Genomic DNA, 19,704 nt, shown 5'->3' with positions numbered 1-19,704 from the left:
ACCAGTACATAACATTGTTCAATAAACTTGACTTTTCACAGTGAATTGAATTTGACTTTTTAGGTCACCCGCAAAGCACCGGGACCGCTTCTGTACACAATACACAGTGTAGACGCAGCCGACGATGAATTAAGCGAGAAGAGCAAAAGCGACACGGGGATAAATGACGGCAACAACTCAAATAGCAGACGCACTAGTTTGATCAACCTGAATAAGACCCCCTCGCCCAAGCACCCGAGTAGGAAGCACTCGACAGACGAAATAAGGGGAGGGTCGCCCCAAAGATCAAGGTGGGCTTAAAGTATATTAAACCCCCCCCCCCACCCACCCTACCGTTACACTTCATTTTTTGCTTTCGAACCACGTGACAGTATTATATTTTATGATTGCTTCTATATATATATATATATATATATATATATATATATATATATATATATATATATATATTTTGTTTGTTTTATATTGTGGTCTCAGTCAAGGAAAGCAAATATCATTTCATTAGTGTCATTTCGTGCTTAATTTAAATTATTTTTTTATTAAAAAATTGCTTGTGGAATGGATGATCTCTTAAGTGAATTCATAGTGGATGATCTCTTAAGACAATTTTCTTAAGTGAATTCTTGTTTTTTAGTCAACAGGGATGGACGAGGGGATCCTCTGGTCAAACAGGAGGTGCTGGGAGTGGAAGCAGAAAGTCTTCTTTCGACGAGGCTGTTGGTGGCGGCGGGTTCAGGAGACGAGGGGGAGGAGGAGGGTTGTGCGAGGTGGGGACATCTGGAACTAGTGGTGGTGGAAATACTGCAAGGGGCACAGAGCTAAATGGTTTGTTTGCATTAGAGAAAAAAAGTTTACCAGGAAGTCTGTTAGTTAAAGAAATCCCAAAAATAATTAAAAAGAAATCTCAAAAGTTTGTTCAAATTATAGATTCATGGTTAAGTATGCTATGATAAACCTCTATATTATGAAATCACCAGCGATATTTTATTACAACTTACTATTATAAATGTTGATAGTGAGCTCTTAAAAGTAATAAATAGGTTTAAAAAAATACTTTTCTAAATCAAAAAAAAAGTTTGATTAAATAGTTTCATTTTGTGTTCAGACCCGTCATTTGTCCATCAGCATTCATTACCTTCAGCCGTGTCCAAAATGGGGGTTGTTCCGTCGCACGAGCAGCAGAGTTTTGGGGGGAGTACAGCGACAGATAGCGGAGGGTCCGATCATGAGTTGGGCAGAGGGGGTGCTTTTGTTACTCCGGCAGGGACAAATAGACGGAGGTACAGACAGAGACTCGCGTTCGAGTCTTCGAGTTCTCAGGAAAGGGTTAGTAATTGTTATAACTTATACAAGCGGGTTATAGTTTTTGTAATTTATTACGATTCATGTTAGCAAGCATAACTCCCTCCCCTCCTTGTGAATTCTTAAATTGACATCGATCGGATTGACATCCAGACATCTAGCCATTACAAATTATATGATTCTATAATTAGTGGCGAATATTCACGGCTTATGGCACAAATGCTTGGTTGTTATTTTCAAAAAAAAATTCCATCTTTTGTTTGTTGATTGATTGATTTTGTTGTTTTTCAGCCTTTTATGCCACCACACCAGAAATTCTCATCGCCTTTATCTCAATCCAACAAACACTCAGCCCAATCACAATATCAACAACAACAACATCCTTCACAACAACCTCAAACCTCTGCCAACCCACTGGCTAAAAAGATCCTCTTAAGGAGACCCGACGATGTGCCCTTAGCTATTCTGTACAGAAGTGGCAGTGGGGAGGGGTGCACTAAAAGACTGAGTAATGTGAAAGGGTTGACGATAGATGTAACACGTAAGTTCACCTAGCCACTCAAATCAACAAGGATAGCCAGTTGATGTGCAAGTAGCACAGAAGTTTCCAACCACAAGGGTTTCAGAGAGAAAATTCACAAATAGAAAAAAAGTGTTCTAAAAAATGACAAAATTAAAAATCATAATAATCTTTTCCCCGAAATTTTGTTCTATTTTTTCAAGTTACAATTTTCTTAGTAAATCAAAATGAATTAGATTGAAAAATGCAGAAAAGAAAATAGTAAAAACTAAAATAACGTTAAAAATGCAGTAAGCTTAACTGGAAACTCAGCCTCTCTTTAGATTCGGAGGTCAGCCTCTCATCAAACTCAGCGTGAAAACCAAAAGTATTCAGATCAATTATTCTTGATTCTGAGAAAAATTTTCAATATCCGAATTATCGCCAATAGAGCCTAAGTTTGATACCGCACTTCACCCCTAACAAGTTTTTCAAAATGTAGCCAAAATTGTGGAAAAACCATACAAAGCACGAACAAACATTACGAGGCCAATTTGTGCACTGGATAGGCGCACAGTTTTCTATCTGGATGACCCTGGATTCCAGAGATAAGTTCTTAAGCTTGCTAAAATTTCGTTGGAACGATTCAAGAAAATGAAAGAACAAAAGAAGAACAAAGGGAGCGTCTTTGATGCGGATTCCGCTTACAATTCACAAAATGCATAGTTTGGCCTCGTAATGAACTTTTTGTTAAGAAAATAGCTACTATTACATAATTTTTTTTCTGCTCAATGAAATTTTTAAGTAAGTCGTGGCTTGCAACTAATATTTGGTACAGTCAATGGACAAAAAAGTTGAAACTTTTAATTTTTAATCAATGGAATGAACAAAATTTTTTTAAATGTTCCTATCATTTTCACTGCATTTGCTTGTATAAAATTTTCAATATTTGAATGATAAAATTACGCAAAAGTATACTCGGTGCAAATTTTAAGAAACAAATTTCTAAGACAAAAAAGACTTCAGCATTTTAGTAGAAACTTTTGAAAAGATCTTCTCGTGGTAATATATCGAAATAGATAGCAGGTCTGGGTTTATTTTGAAGTCAAAACATGCGTTGCTTTTTAATACATAATGTAATAAACACACTTTAAAGATTACTTCGAAAGAAACGTTTTTGCATAAAAGAAATTAAAATGTGAAATCTCAAAAATCTGCGAGCGGCTGAATACCGCTGCAAGACATTGTCAGACAGTTACCCATTTAACTGCTGCATCGGAAATATAATTTTATCTACATCATAGTGTTTCATTTTCATAATTGTGCTTTATCTAAACACATCTAAATCCATCTTAGTGATAAACAAAAGGAGCGTCTTTGATGCGGAATCCACTTACAATTCACAAAGTGCGCAGTTTGGCCTCGTAATGAATTTTTGTTAAGAAAATAGCTACTATTAAATAACACAAATAAGCTAAAAAACCAATTTTTGATCAATTTTTTCCAGTATTCTTGAGTGTTCAACCTTCTTTCTGAATTATCTGTCAGTTATGTGTTCGTTTTTTTCATTCAATTAATGAAGCCTTCGGGATAGCCTAGTTTCGCAGCCTTCGACGATTTCGTTTTCGGGTTTACAAAAAGACCTATTTGCCTGTTCATCAGAAACTCATGAGTACGCGGCTCAAAAATAAAATTCTCAAAACTGATCTGATAATAGCTACCTCAAAAATTCAATCCATCACTTATTTACTAATTGAAAACTAAAAACTGAAATTAATTACTTTTTAGATGTAAAAAATTTTCATCACAAAAAAACGACGCCGACGAACAATAACGGAAAACAACAAAATCTATAACTTAATTAAATTGTCTTGACTTCACGGGTTTTTTGGATCTAAAAAGGTTGATTTTCCGACCAAAAAAATAGTATTTTCAGAAAAAAAAAACGAATGTCTAATACGCATAACAACCGCTACATTTAACAAAAAGAATTGATTTTCAATGAAGCAATATAATTTTGTTTCGACAACAATATATGCTGCTATAAACAAAAAAATCCATTTTACTACACACGACAAAACATTTGTAAACAACAAGCAATGCCTAAACTTTGAGTAAGCAACAAAGAGAACGAAATTATGAAAAAAATTTATTATTAATTACAATACTCAATTTTTTTTTAGAAATTTGAAAAATTGCCTTTTCAATACAGTGGAGGTTTTCAGATTTTTATGAGGATCTTTTAGGGCTTTAAATATCGATTAAGTTAATTTTTTTTCAAAATATCCTTTCTGAATAGTCGTTGCATCATTATTTTTTGTTTTGAGTTAAATTTAAGTTTAAAAAATTAAAAATCAAAAAATCAAAAATCAAAAATCATCAATTAAAATCATCGTTTATACATTTTTTTTACCTTAGTTATGATGAATATCTGAGACAATCCTGCTTCATTAAAATCATATATATTTTTTTTCGGAGTGCGACGCTGAAAAAATAACTATTTGAAAGAAGTGTTTTTATGATAATCATATCATACAGGGGCGGGTCCAGGATTTTCTCGAGGGAGGGGTAGATTTTGAAAACAGTATCGAAATTTTCGTCAGCTCTTTTTCATTTTTTTAATATAGTGAACCATATTGATTTTCCGAGCTCTCCCAATTCTTTAGCAAAATCATTCCTGTTCTTACCAAATTTTTTGCGCCGCAAGCAAAATTTTATACAAACAGGCCAAAAAAGGCGTGTTTAGGTACTCTTTGGAAGTTTTGACCAAAAAGTTGCGTTTTTTGGCGCGCAATCCCCCCTTAAAGTTAGTATATATTGGCGTCTTAAAAAAATTCAAAGTCAGTCAGCCAAAAATGCATATCTCAAAAAAGTACAAAAGGGGGACCCTTTGGGTTGGCTGAGGGTCGAATTCTTAAGGGGGTCGATTCCTTGAGGGAGAAGCCCCCCTCCCCCCCCCGCTAAATCCGCTAATGATGCCATAAAACCAGCTCCAATCTTCGTCTGTGATAACAACCAGAAACTTTTGGAAAATCGAACAAAAATGACACAAAATCTAATCGTGCTTCATTTTATAGGATCGCTGGATTGCTGTCAAATCGAGCTTGCAATTAAAGCCCGAACTGTCCTTATACTCTAATAGTTCATCATAACTTGTAATGTTTTTTTTAAAAATTTCTTTCAGCTTCGGACCAGTCTGAAAGGTCAAACCTCCTTCCCCCATCATCAGCATCATCATCATCTAAGAAGAAGCCACGCCAGTCAGCCTCTCTCTCAATCAACTACGAAGACAGTATGCACTGGACAAAGAGAAGTTTCGACAAACATCGCAAAGTAAGACATTTATTCATTATTGTATAAAAATTTTTGGCTGGAAAGTTATGGCTCAAGGAAGTTGAGGAGGAATTTCGGGTTTGGGTTAAATTATCGGCATACTTTCTCTTCTTGAATACGAGTTTGGTCAAATGTGTCAAAAAAACTTCTGTTCACGTCTGTTTATTTCAGTCTATATCTCGGATGACTAAACTGATCAAACAGAGTCGTGTCGTGTCACTACCCCCCGAGAGTCCTCATGACGTCACAATTGCAGCTGGCGTTGATGAGTCATCGCCCACTCCAACAACGCAATCGGGAGCCTTAAGGTCAGTAATTATGAATTACTTCGTTATTTTTATTAACTGATAGTCTTGGATCATTTATATACAAAACAAAAATTTTACTGGGGAGGCACGTGTCGAAAAAAACACAATTTTTTGGTCAAACTTTCCAAAACAGGGTCCCGTTTTTTCGAAAATCAGACTTTTTTGCTAATTTTGCTCAACTTAAAGAAACTAAGACGCTGTTTTTAAGAAAGCGAAGTTGTTTTTTGGAAACCCCCATGGAAAATTCCAATTCTATTTCCAATGCTTTTCTCATAACAAAATCTCCAATTTCGCTATGCGGTTGAACATGCTTGCAACGGAGATTCGAAGCTAGTCGGTTTTTCTTTCAGGTCATCGACCTCCCCGAATGTCACCGAGCGCGAAGGAGACGACGAGAGCTCGGAAGCCCGAGCAGTGGAAGCGCCTGAGACGTACCCTTTTGTTCGGAAATTAAGTGGGAAAACAAGCAGCAGCAGTCGGAAAAACGACAACAATAAAACATGGTTGTCGCTTTCCGAAGAACACGGGGACGCGAATAACTCCGACGGTGGTCATACAATTACACCTCCGAATACAATAGGCGTTGCCGAAAACGACGAAACCGATTGCGAAAAAAATACGGGAGATCCGGAAAAACAAATTAAAACAAACACAACAATAGCTTCTTCATTAGGAACGAATTCGAATCAACCAAATGTCGTTATTCAAATTGAACCGGTTACAGATGCATCTGAAGATCATAAAATAATTGAACTTGAAGATCCTGAAACGAGTGAAAAGATTAATCTATTAATCTGTTCAAAACAATACAGTAGTTTAGAAGTGGACCGAAAGCCGCTCGAGAAAAAACAACGAAGTTTAGATTTGCATAGCACGCAGGGGTTTACTGTTGTCAATGCTCGGAATTTGAGTCATAGTGATTCGAGTATTCTGAAACCTGATAATCAAAACCGATTCTCGACAATCAAACTTTTACCGTCTAGTAGTTGTGATTATGAAACAGGAATAACACATCTCAACATTCCATTCGAAGAGTCGTGCTGAATTTTATCAATAAAAATTGAATTTTTCTTATTTTTAACCCCAATTTATGTTTACTTTTTCACTTTCCCCGCGTGCATTGTCTTACTTTTGTACACCAAATTCCCAGTTCAACGATTTTAAACAAATAATGAATTATAGCGTTAACTTTCATAATTTACCGAGCATGCTAATACTTTCAGTTTATGCTTTCCTTTTCACTTTTTGATAACCTCAATTTACCAGAAACGATTTGTAAGTTCACCATTTTGATTTTGAAAAATGTTTGTTAATAAAATTTATGTTGCGTTTTTTCAAATTCCAAAAAAAAAATTCTTATTTTTATCACAAATCAAGAGTAAAAAAAATCCGAATTTTATTCATCTGTTTTTGCAATTGATAATAAACACTAAACACTAGTATAAAGAATACACAAAACTAGAGCAGATAACAGTAGTTAAAACAGAAATCGCTCACCAAATAAATTTACAAAAAAATGGCCTTCAAAAATATAGAAACTTGAGTGAAGTACTTTCAAAACGCATATTTTTGTACATACAGTGAGCTGTTGCTTTTTCAAAGTCATTTTACTTAACCGAAATTTGTGCAAATATAGGTAATGAAATTTTATTTTTCAGTTCTTAATATGGTAGGACCGCATAATTGGCACGGCGACAATTCGTTTCAATTAGAAAAAGCAAAAATTGTCGCTTGCGACGAATTATCTTCTCGTCGAATAATTAAAAGCCAATCAGAAATGAGTATTCAAAATGGCAAACATTTAAGATAGAGCAGTCAATCCATTGCAATTGCTGATTGGTCACATACAAAATCAGCAGACAATAATTCAATTGGGCTGATACGTTTTGCGAGTTTGTTAGAATTCAGACACGATTTTTTAACGAAAACTCCAGGCCAATTTGCTTTCGGTTTTCTACACAAAAATGTTTCTACGATTTTGATTGTTTAAAAACGTTTCATCAATTTACCCCTTGATATTGAGAAAAGCCAACGAAAAAAAATAGATTGAGCATATTGATGAGCAGACAAGTTGGAAATAGTGGAGTTTTTTGCAGAACTGCGTGCAGAATTTTTGCAGAAAAGTTTGCTGAATTGTGTAATGGCGAAAAAATGAGCCGACTATGTGTATAAAATTCGCTCTTTTTCATTCAATATTTATTATAAACGTTTTTACCTGAAAAAGTTTTTGCCTCGATTCATCTCCGTGCTTGTTTTGAAAAAGAGAACAGAAAGTTGTTTCTTTTTGAGAAAAAGTAAATTAATACCTGCACTTAATTTTCAAAGATAATAATTGATTATTTTGTCATTTTAAAGTCAGTATTCATGAAATTACAAAAGTAATCGATTAGAATTTATTAAAAATGGATTATAATTCTAATGTTTTTATATCAGTTAAATCCATTACAATTAATTATAATCAACTATAAACCATTAAAAATGGATTATAATCATATCCGCCATTATAAGCCATTATAACCAATAATAATCGATTATAATGGAGTTCTTGAGATGTTATTGGTAAATTTTGCCATTTTTGCAAGATCTCACTTCCTGTTTAGAGCAGTTTCTACGGATAACGTTTCATAAACTTAAACTTTTCAGTACTCTATGAAACTGCATAAGTGAAAACTCAAAAAAAATGTTTCAAAATTGTAAGTTTTTATCCAAAAACACAATAACTGAGGATTGCTGTCATAAGAAAACCCAGAGTGTAAGTGGCAGTTACCACGCAGATAAACTGCAGCTGGTGATATTAGCCAAGTAAGTTAATGTTAGCTTTTTCACTCAGAGTTATACACTATAAACGTAATTTTCTGTACATTGCTAAAAAAAAATTAAAAATTTTGGTGGTTGAGGAAAAGGTTTACTTTTCAACAATTTAGGTTTATCTTAGCATATTAAGAATAAATTTTTTTTTTCAGAAAACACTTGCTTGTGGTTGTGTTTTTTGGTAAAACATCAACCTTGACTACGTTGTAGACACAAAAGAAAACTTTTTGCGTGCAAAATTTTTTTTCGTAAAATGTTAATTTGTGCACAGAAGTGACGAGCTTGCAATCAGAAAAAGATAACAAATTTTTTACCTCAAAGTTGTAATTTTTCTACTTAAAAAATGCATATCATACAGTTTTCAAAGTGAACTTGTATGATGAACATTTTTTTGATGCAAAAATGATCTGATATAATCAAAACTGTCACTCATTTGTTATAGTTGAGTCTTAAGTCGGTTTAAGATACTTTTCGCATATAAAGTTTAGATTGAAAAAATGCTTTAAAGTTTAGATTGAATAAACACTTTTTCCATAGACTCCATTTAGAAAGTTTTTTGATAAGTAGTTTTTTGTATGGACGTCATTCCAGGTAATGAAGAAAAATAGCATCTTGTTAAACGCAAACTTGAAAAAACTGCTAGTAACGGCTCAAGTTCCTTGCGACTGTCCTATAAAGCTTAACTAATTTGAAATGTGTTCTGAGCTGAAAAAATAGAGATTCATTTACAAATTGCGAGTCAGGCTATTTCACTTAACCTATACGGGGCAACGTTTTTTCACTAAACCCCCTCATATTCATGAAAAATAAATAACAAAAAAAACTTAGAAAAAGGTTGAACTGAGTGCATTGATGTCTTTCAGTTTTGATAGAAAAAAGTTGTCAATTAAGTAAATTATACAGTCAAAGATATTCTCAATAAAAAACGCTAGTCATGCGCAGTTCGTCATTTTATTCGAAGGTTGTAGCAAAACAACTTTGTCCATTTTAATTTGTGACTGATTACTGTTTTGATGATTTTTGCTGCTTCACAATAATCAACTATTCTTGTTAACAAACAGCTATTACTCACTAGTGAGTAATAAAGCATTCGAATTTCCTATTTAGCCCTAACAAGTTGCCTCAAATAAAAAAAAACAAGAAGTAATGAGAAAAAGTTAAGCTTTTGTAACTGAAATACAACAATAAGAAGCTCAAAATAAAAAAAAATCAAGTTCGGCAAAAGATAAAATCTGAAATTCAATTTCAATACGCGAACTTAAAATACAACAATGATAAATTTTAACTATAAAAATACAGCATAACAAGACTGCTCGTATATCAGAGCGAAACCCCGGTCGTTTCTTTTGCCCTCGATCGTGAAATTTTTTTGGTTTAAAAACAGTTTTGTAAAAATTTCGGAAAAGATTAGAACAATTGGAAATTGAAGCGAACTTTCATCTGTGATCTTTTTTCGTTAAGTTATGAGGGAATCAAGATTGCCATTTTTTTAAATCGCGAAGTGAAAAAATTCTATTACTATGTTTTCTATAACTTGAGTTCTTTGTAGAAAGTTTATACTTTATGCTATGAGGCGCTTTTTCGTTTCTCATTCATTTGTGTTGTGTTTACTTTTTAAATGCATTCAAACTCTAACTCATTTCTAAAAATTGATTGCGTCTCAAGACAAGATCAAGCTATATTAGGCGTTTGTCAATTCGGGAGTGACTACCGCCGAAGAGTGAAGATAGGTGACGAGCCTATCAGCATGTGTGTTGCTTAGCATTCCCATGTAAAACACTGTAGTTTGAAGACTCGTTTTTTCAAGCTTTTTTTACTCACAATTGCAATTTTTATCAGGTTGTACTTAGCTAAGACTTTAGATAGGCAGAGTTGAATATTTTGTTGTTCTTCTGAATCCACACCTAAATGGAGCAGTTATCGCGTGCTAATAGGCACACATGCTAATCGCTACATCCCCGTGAAAATAGAATCAAGAATTACTGTCCCTGTCTATTTAAGCTTTCCCGGCTGGAGGTGTTCGAGTTATGTTTCGACCCCATCGACCTAAGTGAGCTATGTTTCGACCGACTGGACAAAAAATGGCCATATATCGAAGGAATCAACCCGAACTGGCTATGTTTCAACCGACTCGACTGAATTACCGACATGTTCGACTGTGCTCGCCCAAGAGTGCTATGTTTCGACCGACTCGAACCAAATTGGCAATGTTTTAACTAACTCGACTGAATCGAAAAAGTATTCGACTGTGTTCGTCACAAGAGTGCTATTTTTAGACCGAATCTACCCAAATTAGCTATGTTTCAATCAATTCGACTGGATCAAAAAAGTGTTCAACCGTGTTCGTCACAAGAGTGCTATTTTAGACCGAATCTACCCGAAATGGCTATGTTTCAACCGACTCGACTGACTGAAAAAACTTTCGACTCTGTTCGACCCAAGAATGTTATTTTTGACCGACTCTACCCAAATTGGCTATGATTCAACCGACTAGACTTCAAAACTTCAATAAAGGTTTGATATACCAGAAAGAAACTTCCGATATTGTCACACCCAAATTATAAAAAAAAACCTGATTTATCTAAAACAGGTTTAGACTTCAAGGTGTTCGACTGTGTTCGACTGTGTTCGATCGACTCAAGAATGCTAATTTTTGACCAACTCTGCCCAAATTGGCTGTTTCAACCGACTCCCATTACGAAGCCAAACTGTGCAGTTTGTGCATTGTAAGCGGATTCCGCAACAAGGACGCTGCCTTTGTTCTTCTTTTGTTATTTACTTTCCTTTGATCGTTCCGACAAAATTTTTACATGTTTAAAGACTTGTCTCTGGAATCCAGGAACATACAGACACAAAATTGTGCTCCTATCCAGTGCACAGTTTGGACTCGTAATGCCACTAAATTAAAAAGTGGTTCGAAGTTTTAGACCCAAGCGCGCTATGTTTCGACCGACCCGACTCAAGCTGACCAGGATTCAAGCGACTTGACTGCAGAAAAAATGTGTTCAGCTATATTCGACTAAATCCTGCTATGTTTTGACCAGTCTGTATAATTTATGCAAATCAAAAGTTGATAAACCTTGATTTTTTTTCAATACCAACTAGTATAATACGTTGAATATATTTATTCTGAAATGTCTAAGCCTGTTTCAGATAAATGAAGTTTTTTTCAAATTTGGGTGTGACAATTTTTTTAGTACATCAAACCTTCATGCGTACTTACTTTTTTTCGCGAAAAACTTCTTATCGGGTTGTTGTCTAAGATCAAATTTTTTTTGTACATCAAACCTTCATTACTACTTAATTTTTTTCGCAAAAAACCTATTATCGGGTTGATGTCTAAGATCATGTGCAGCCTATTCCTTGAGTTCGACTGTGATTCGAGACTGTGTTTGACCGTTTTTCGGTTACACTTGGTCGAACACAGTTTCGAAAGATAGTCGACCTCAAAAATTGAGCCACAGACGATCTTAGACAAAGTTCCGAAAGGCGATGTTTTCCCCGAAAAAAGCAACTAATAATGAAATTTTGAAGGACTAAAATTAAAAAAAAAATTATCACATCCAAAATGAAATATTTGATTCATTAAAAAATAAGCTTAGACTTTGTCAGAACAAAAACATTCAACTTAATATACTAGTTGGTTGTAAAATATTAGGGTTGATCAACTTTTAAATGGCATAAACTAAACAGAAAGGGTCAGTCAAAACATCGAACACATTTTACCTTCAGTCGAGTCGATCGAAACACAGCTCGCTTGCGTCGCACATTATTTACCTTCAGTCGAGTCGGTCAAAATAACCAGTTTGGGTCGAGTGGGTCAAAAAATATCACGTTTGGGTCAAAAACAATTGATTAAAATAAAATTTTGGTTTGGTTGAGTCGGTCAAAACATAACCAGTTTGAGTCGAGTCGGTCGAAACATAGCTCGCTTCGGTCGAACACATTTTTCCTTCTGTCGAGTCGGTCGAAACAGCCATTTTTAGTGGAGTCGGTCAACAAATTGCTATTTTTGTTCGAGTCGGTCAAAATATAAGTCGAACAGCTCAACCCAGGGACTAAACACACCAATTACTCAAAAATACGCAACTACTGAAGTCAGCCCGGGTCAAGATCCCGATCAAAAACCGCTCAAGATTTGAACTGTTTTAGCGGTTTTCCAGCAAGATTTGAGCCGCTTGAGCGATTTGTATATGATCAGCAAATATGCTGTTCTAACTAGCTGCACTTTGAAAAAACATGCTGTTTTTTTGCTATTTGCAACTGTTTCAACTGTTTTACAGTTTTGCAAGCAAAAAACCCGATAAATTCAAAACAAAACCAAAATAGTCCTCGTTTTAAAGTAACACTTGCTGTTTGTAATTCATTGTTTTTGTTTATTTGATGACTGTTCTTGATTTGAAGCAAGATTTGAGCGGTTTGAGGGGTTTTTCTAGACGAATGCGCTCACAATCTTGCTTTATAATGAGCGGTTTGAGCGGTTATTGCGCGGTTTCAAACGGCTCAATATAAAGCAAGATTGTGAGCGCAATCGTCTAGAAAAACCGCTCAAACCGCTCAAATCTTGCTTGAAATTGGGTAAAAAATCTCGCTTCGAAGCTCAGGAAAGGAATGAAAATTCGTCATCGGGCATCTGTGTCAAAGACAAATTATTTTAACGCAGAGGGAATACGACAAAGCTCCACGCCTTGTTGACAGAAAAATGTTTTATCACGCGACTAAGGCGAGAAGAAGTTCCGTATGTTTTTCTCTTCGTTTTTTTCATCAATTTGAATCCACATCTGTACCTAAAAAATTGCACAATGCTTCAATTTCAAAATTTGTGAGCGAAGATACCCTGAAAGCTGACTGGTAGTTTGCTGAAATGTTTTATTTATTTGAGTGACAACGATAAAATTTTGTCATTCGTTGCGTTTCTTTGTGCACAGACGGCTCTGTAAAAATATGGCTTCCGGATCAAGAGGTTGTAATCGTTAAAAACGTTAAAAAAATTCAGTGGAAGTTGGGATTGATGTTGGTGAAGGCCGCAAATCCAGATTAAAAGGACAAAGGACAAGATGGTTACAAACAATCGTCCTGAGAAAACAACTAAGTCAAAGTAGCATACCATGTTAGTTTTGCGGGAATCCGATGTTTTGTATAGTTTCGAGACATAGAAAACACATCTTTTGCTTCCAAGAAATGAAATGAGCGAATAACTTTTCGCGTTTCTGCAGTTTTCTAAAACTATACTAGAGATTCACGGTTGAAGTTTTGACATGTGATACAGATGAAACAGTTTATTTGGAATCGAACCGGATAAAATATTGTTTTCGAGCGTCGTTTGGCGTCGTAGACGAATCCAACTTGAACGTGATATAGGGAACTTAAGTTTTGTGAAAGAATTTAACATGACTTGACGTAAAGATTGGGTTCTGTAATTAACTAAATATGAGTTTTCAGTCAAAAACTTGCGGCACACAAGAGTTTTTGACTGAAAACTCATATGTTGTTAATTTCAGGACCCAATCTTTTACGTCAAGTCTCATGTTAAATTCTTTCACAAAACTAAAGTTCCCTATATCACGTTCAAGTTGGATTCGTCTACGACGCCAAACGACGCTCGAAAACAATATTTTATCCAGTTATACTCCAAAAAACAGTTTCAACTTCTGAACATGAAACTCACCAACTGAATTTAATTTTTTTTATTATCCAAGCAATTGAGTCGCTGTGATCACTGAGGACGTAAATTCAGCTAATCTCGGTTACCTCCACTCATAATCATTCTGAACGGTTCATCGAGGACTTGCATTGCCTCATGGCTTGTTCAACGTCTTCAGTGAAAACTTGCAAAAATTAATGTTCTTGGGGAAGCGAAAGACAAACGTTTTTTTTTAATTCCTTGATCTATTTGCCTATTATTATAGTTCTTCATAAAAAATGCGTACAAGTGACGACATCAAGGGTTATTATTCGTAGTCTAATTGCTTTCTGCGCAGTTTAGAATTCAGTAATTTTGAGTTTATGTCAGATCTTGACATAAACTCTAATTGACTGGTTCCACTACGCTTGATTTCAAAATAAAGGCTCTCGTCTGAGCATTTGAAATGTAAAAACGCATCTTTTTTTTCTTAACGGTTTGAGATCTTTATTGATCGTAAGTCGCTAATCCCGCTGTTAAATTAGGAATTAAAAGTGGCAACAAATCGAACCAATTTCTGGTAATAAATTTCGACTATGTGGATAAACATATCCCCAGCAATTGTTAAAGCAACGCCAAATTACGTTTCTCGGACGTTTCATGAAATCTAAGGCCTCCTCATATGACAAACTATTCTTGCTCTAATCCAGGGGGCGGATCTACGATTTTTCAGAACTTTTGAAAATTTTGTCCACATTTTTTAGGTCAACTAAATTGCTTTTCCGAGCACTCGCAAAGCACTTCAAAAAATCTGTTCTTGCCAAATTTTTGGCAACACAGGAAAATTTTGGATAAAATTTGCCTGAAAAGGCGTTTTTAGACACTTTTTGGACCGCTTCGACTAAAAAATTGTGCTGTGTCGGCGCGCGCTTGCCCATAAATAATTGTTAATTTTGGCCACAAAGTAAAATTTTAGGATCCTTCAGCCAAAACTGGATATCTACATTTAGTACAAAAGGGAACCCTTTGGGTCGGCAGGGGGTCGAGTCCCCCCTAAATCCACTGGTGCTCTAATCAGCCCCAGTTGTTAACAAAATTAGTTTTTTCCTTTCTCGAGAAACTTACTAAAAGAGACAGACCAAATTTTTAAAAAAACAGTTCTCGACCCGGACCATTCATAACACTCAGGGAAAGTATTTTATTCCTGAAATTTTTGCAAGAAACAATGTTATCACCATCCAGGCCATCAATCAGGTTTGAGCGCAATCTTAAACAACCCGCATTGGAGTTCCATGGATAAAAAACGATTATAATTGAGTGTAACGGTCAGTGTACACAAAAGTGAAAAAAATACGATTATAATTAATTAAAAAGGGGTAAAAACCTTACGATTTTTGAGGCAACAAAATTCGTTTTAATCCGTTATAATCAATTTTTTTTCACTTTTGAGAATTTGTATTTTTTTCGTAAAATTTGTAAGTTTTCGTTCAATTTTTTTGTAATTTTGTAATTTTTTTCGACTCAATTGCAATAGATTTTTCTCCACTTAATTGAGATGCAAACTTCAACGCACACAAAGCCTTTCCTACGTTTTAAAATAAAATTGGTTAATTTTGATTATTTTAAAACATTGATAATTTTATTTCTCTTTTATGTTGCTCAATAGCTGAATTTTGTTCCTTTCAACAATTGCATGCTTCTATCCCCTCCAATGTTTGCCCCCTTTGCCCCTTTGTACCCTTACACCCGCTATCCCCACTTGAACTAATTCCAACCCCCCTTAACCTAATGAATCCCCACCCCATACCTACCCAGCCTGAGGGTGGGGGGTTCAAGTGGATTGGGGGATTGTTGGTTCAGGTGCGTGGGTCGGATGAATCAAGTGGGCGGAGTGGTTCAGGTGCGGGGGTCGTGTGATTCAGGGGGGGGGTGTTTAGGTGTGCGCGGGGGGCAACGGGGCAAGCGTTGGGATGGGGGTTGTAAGGGAACAAAGGGCCAAATGTTAGGGGGGAGAGGTCAACGAAACGTTTTTGCAATTTGAGTTTAGGTTTAGAAATGGAGAAGGCCGTACACCCACTTTGCAAAGAATTCGCATTACTCATTTTTAAATGCCGAAACTCGTGCAAAATTTTGCCAAACGCAAAAAAAAATTGAGTGGAAAAAAAATTAATTTCAATGTGATTTTGTACTCGTTTTATAATCACAATGGATTTCAAATGAATTATAATGCATTAAAATATTGCGAGAAAATGGATTTATTTTCCAATTTTTGTTGTCTAAGCCTAACATGGAAATCGATAATATTGACAATAATTTAGACCACAAAAAGCCATTATAATAAATTTTTTTTCACTTTTCTAAGATGCGGGAACTCACGGCATGAGAGCGGCACATTTTTTTCTTGTAAATTTTCATCAATTGACAGCCAGTACTATACAAAAAGATGCCTATACCTTTTACTGTAAACAGTCGACAGATTATGCGCTAATGAAGCCAGTTAAGTAGAACGCGATATGATGTATGTTGCTTTCATTGAAAGCTCGAATTAAAAAAAGCTCGTTCGATGCAAGCCTGAGAAGTTAAAGAGCAACAAAAATGCACATCCAAATATTATCTCAACATCCGTCAAATTGGGCGGTTGATTCCTTCAGATAGATATGAAATTTCCAAAGAAAAAATAAATTATCAGCAAGTACTAAAAAGCGTACGAGGTTTTTTGAGGATAGCTCCGTTTCACTTTGATAGGTTATGGAATCGGAGCAGGTAAATGAGCAGACGTTTCCTAGACATGAAAAGACAGCAATTCCAATCCGCAAAGGCTCAAAAACCAAGACTACGAATTCAGGATCAGGCGAGCCCTCCGTTTTGACAAGCCAGGCTCCAGACGCCAGAATTTACAATAAAAACAAAATAAACTAAAGACGGTGGACTAAAGCACCCGAAATACCACTTTCTTGTAGTCAATAAAAAATTTGTTGCCGTTCTCGGTTGAGTTGCCTTTTACTCATTCAAAGAAAATATATCATTAGTGCAACAATCATTTTGTTCCTGATCAGGGAAAAGCCAATAGTGTATAAATATGTTAGAAAAGTGCTAAACAAGACTGCTCGTATATCAGGGCACAGCCTTGAATGTTCCGACTGCCCCTTAATTCATATCAAATAGTTTTTGGGATCAAAATATTGAAAAACTAGTTTTTGGCTGGCTATTATTTTCGTGTTTCAAAGCGCACATAAATTAATTCTGACCATGGCCAATTGCACAATTTTCAAATTCCTGGATTTTCGCAGAAATTAATCGGAGATAAAATATCTTTCTACATTTGATTTCAGAGAATCAATATCTTTAGTAGTGTTTTAAAAATTTTTGTTAAAAACTATATTTCAATCACCGAAATTTGGTTGAATAGCAAAAACCCCAACAAGAATAATTATTTTCAAAATGCGGAACAATAAAATTAGTTCCTTTCTAAAATTGGTTGAGTTTCAAGAAAACAAAAAACTTGGCATAATCTAAGCAAAGTGAGAGCGTTCAAGTTTATTTCCAGTTCAAATAAGCTAGATTGAAGCGGTGCTTATCCCCACTTGTTTTTTTAAAAAAAATTAAGCGCAGATACCGTATCGAGAACTCAAAAATCTGATATCATATTTCAATGACACAAGTACAAAAAAGATACAACTGAAGCAAAAGCAATAAGCAACAAAAAGTTCATTTCAAGGTCAAACTATGCATTGAATAAGCGCAAGATTTATGTGCTTGCTTAGTTCCATGGAAGCCAGTGACAAAATTTTTCAAGATGGTAAAATTTTGTCGGAATGATAAAAAAAAACGAAAGAACAAATAGAGATTGAAGGGACTTTTTGTTGCCAAACCCGCTTACAATTCACAGAATACACTATTTGGCCTCCTTATTTGGCACTTTCTTTTTAAAAACGACTTTGTACCGGAAAAGGTAAATTATAAGCCCTTTCTTTTTTTTCAACTTTTAGTAGTCAGAGCAGAAATCTTACTGAGAACTTTTTAAGATGGCATTCTTGAAAGAACTCCGAAATCTTACTCAAAAGTATTTATGCATGCATTTTTGAAAGAGATAAAAAGGTGATTTTTCATGAGAATATCAAAATCAACCTGAACCTATGAATTATGGCAAAAAACCTTCTCAAGTGTTCGAAGCTCAATGCAATACATAGAAGAGACCCCCATTGGAGCTCCATGAATAAAAAACGATTATATTTGAGTTTCATTGTCAGTGTACACAAAAACGTTAAAAAAATTGGTTATAATCAATTAAAAACTGATTAAGATTTTACGATTTTTCGAAGTGACAAAATCCACATTTGACCCATTATAATCAATTTTTTCCACTTTTATGAACACTGACGATGAAACTCAATTATAATAAAGTTTTTTTCCATTTTTTTGATATGCGAATTTTAATGCATATAAAGTTTTTCTACATTTTAAATTGAAGTTGGTTAATTTTGTTCAATTTGTTTTTTTCTGAGCTACTTTCTCACTGTTTTACGCGAGTCAATAAGTTTATTTTGTTGCTTCCAACATTATTTTTTTTTAATTAAAAGAATTTTGGGGAGGAGTAAAATTGAAGGTGGCCTAATCAAGAAATAGTTTTTAATGGGCTTTTCTACTTTCTATATAATCCATCATTATGGATTTCAAATGAACTAGATTGCATTATGTTTTTTTGCGAGAATTGAAATTGATTTTCAGTCCAACTTTTTCATCTGAGCGTAACATTAGAACTGGTAATATTGACAATATTTTGTACTAAGATTTTCAATAATCGACTTTTTTATTCTAGTAAACGATTTTTAATCAGTTAGAATCGATTTTTTTACCCTTCTTAATTGCGAGGATCCTTCTTGAGTACAAAGTTTTCAGTAATAGTTAACTAGGTTTTCATTTTTTTGCTATTTTTCCTGTTTTGCGAGAAACGATTTCATTTTTTTCCGTCAAAAACGTTTTAAATCTCTTGTAAAAAAAAATTAACATGAACAAATGCATTTTTGGTTAATCTTTTATTTATCATTCAGTATCTTTTGCTATATAATTACTTTTTGACGGACTTTTGCAATACTATTTGACGGCCTTTTGCATGTTTATCTCAAATTCTTTATTTCAAAAAAAATATAATGAGAACTGAAAAAGTGCACTAACACGACAGCGACAATAGTTTTGAAAAATACCAGTTTTCTTGTGTTTTTCTGACTTGAAATATCTTTTTCCGCTCATTCTAGTTGATTACCCAGCAGGGGCAGATCTATTGATTTCTTGAGGGGGGAGGCCCTTTCTTAGATATCAAATTAAACACAGAGACGAGACAGAGCTTCGCACCACTTGCGATACCAAACTACATGTCAAAGTTCGAAAACTAATCTGGCTTGCACAAAAAAGTTACAATTTAATGAATTGTTTCGAAATGGATATCTCAAAATAGTACAAAAGGGCACCTGAAGCTACACAGGACTGAACTATAACCAGACTGATTTTTTGACGTTTGAAAAATAGTTTTTACTTTTATTACCTTAATAATTATGCCTTAGGTATTTATACCTCAATGATATTTCATTGTTAATTTATACTTAAAGTTTTACGTCAAACATATTGTACTTTGAATTATTTTTGCCGGTTTAACACAACCAAAGCTAAACTTGATACACTTACGCAAGAACTTTGAACTAAGAAGTCGGTTGACCTTGATGAATAGAAAATTCCATCATCAAAGTTCCATCATTTTAAACACTGTTTCAATAAAATTAAATTAATTCCAGAAGAAAATAACTTCCTGATTTCTTCGAAACTGAATACAG

At 34.7% G+C, this 19,704-nt stretch overlaps 1 protein-coding gene across 7 annotated transcripts in view; it reads left to right on the top strand.

Moving 5' to 3' along the window:
• The window catches only part of LOC134855630 (uncharacterized), a 139,023-nt gene extending 132,303 nt beyond the window's left edge, over window positions 1–6,720 (top strand). For all 7 annotated transcript variants that reach the window (XM_063872186.1, XM_063872187.1, XM_063872188.1 and 4 more), the window contains exons 18-24: window positions 64–290; window positions 635–825; window positions 1,106–1,326; window positions 1,594–1,843; window positions 4,986–5,134; window positions 5,306–5,442; window positions 5,793–6,720. In XM_063872186.1, the coding sequence (XP_063728256.1) occupies window positions 64–290; window positions 635–825; window positions 1,106–1,326; window positions 1,594–1,843; window positions 4,986–5,134; window positions 5,306–5,442; window positions 5,793–6,486 (1,869 nt within the window). In that variant the 3' untranslated portion in view covers window positions 6,487–6,720. The remainder of the gene's footprint in view (window positions 1–63; window positions 291–634; window positions 826–1,105; window positions 1,327–1,593; window positions 1,844–4,985; window positions 5,135–5,305; window positions 5,443–5,792) is intronic.
• Window positions 6,721–19,704: the final 12,984 nt, after the last annotated feature.

The sequence above is a fragment of the Symsagittifera roscoffensis genome, chromosome 10 (assembly GCF_963678635.1).
Source record: "Symsagittifera roscoffensis chromosome 10, txSymRosc1.1, whole genome shotgun sequence".
Taxonomy (NCBI): Eukaryota; Metazoa; Xenacoelomorpha; order Acoela; family Convolutidae; genus Symsagittifera; species Symsagittifera roscoffensis.
Note: the sequence above shows the minus strand (reverse complement) of the source record. Positions and strands in the feature narration are given on the sequence as shown.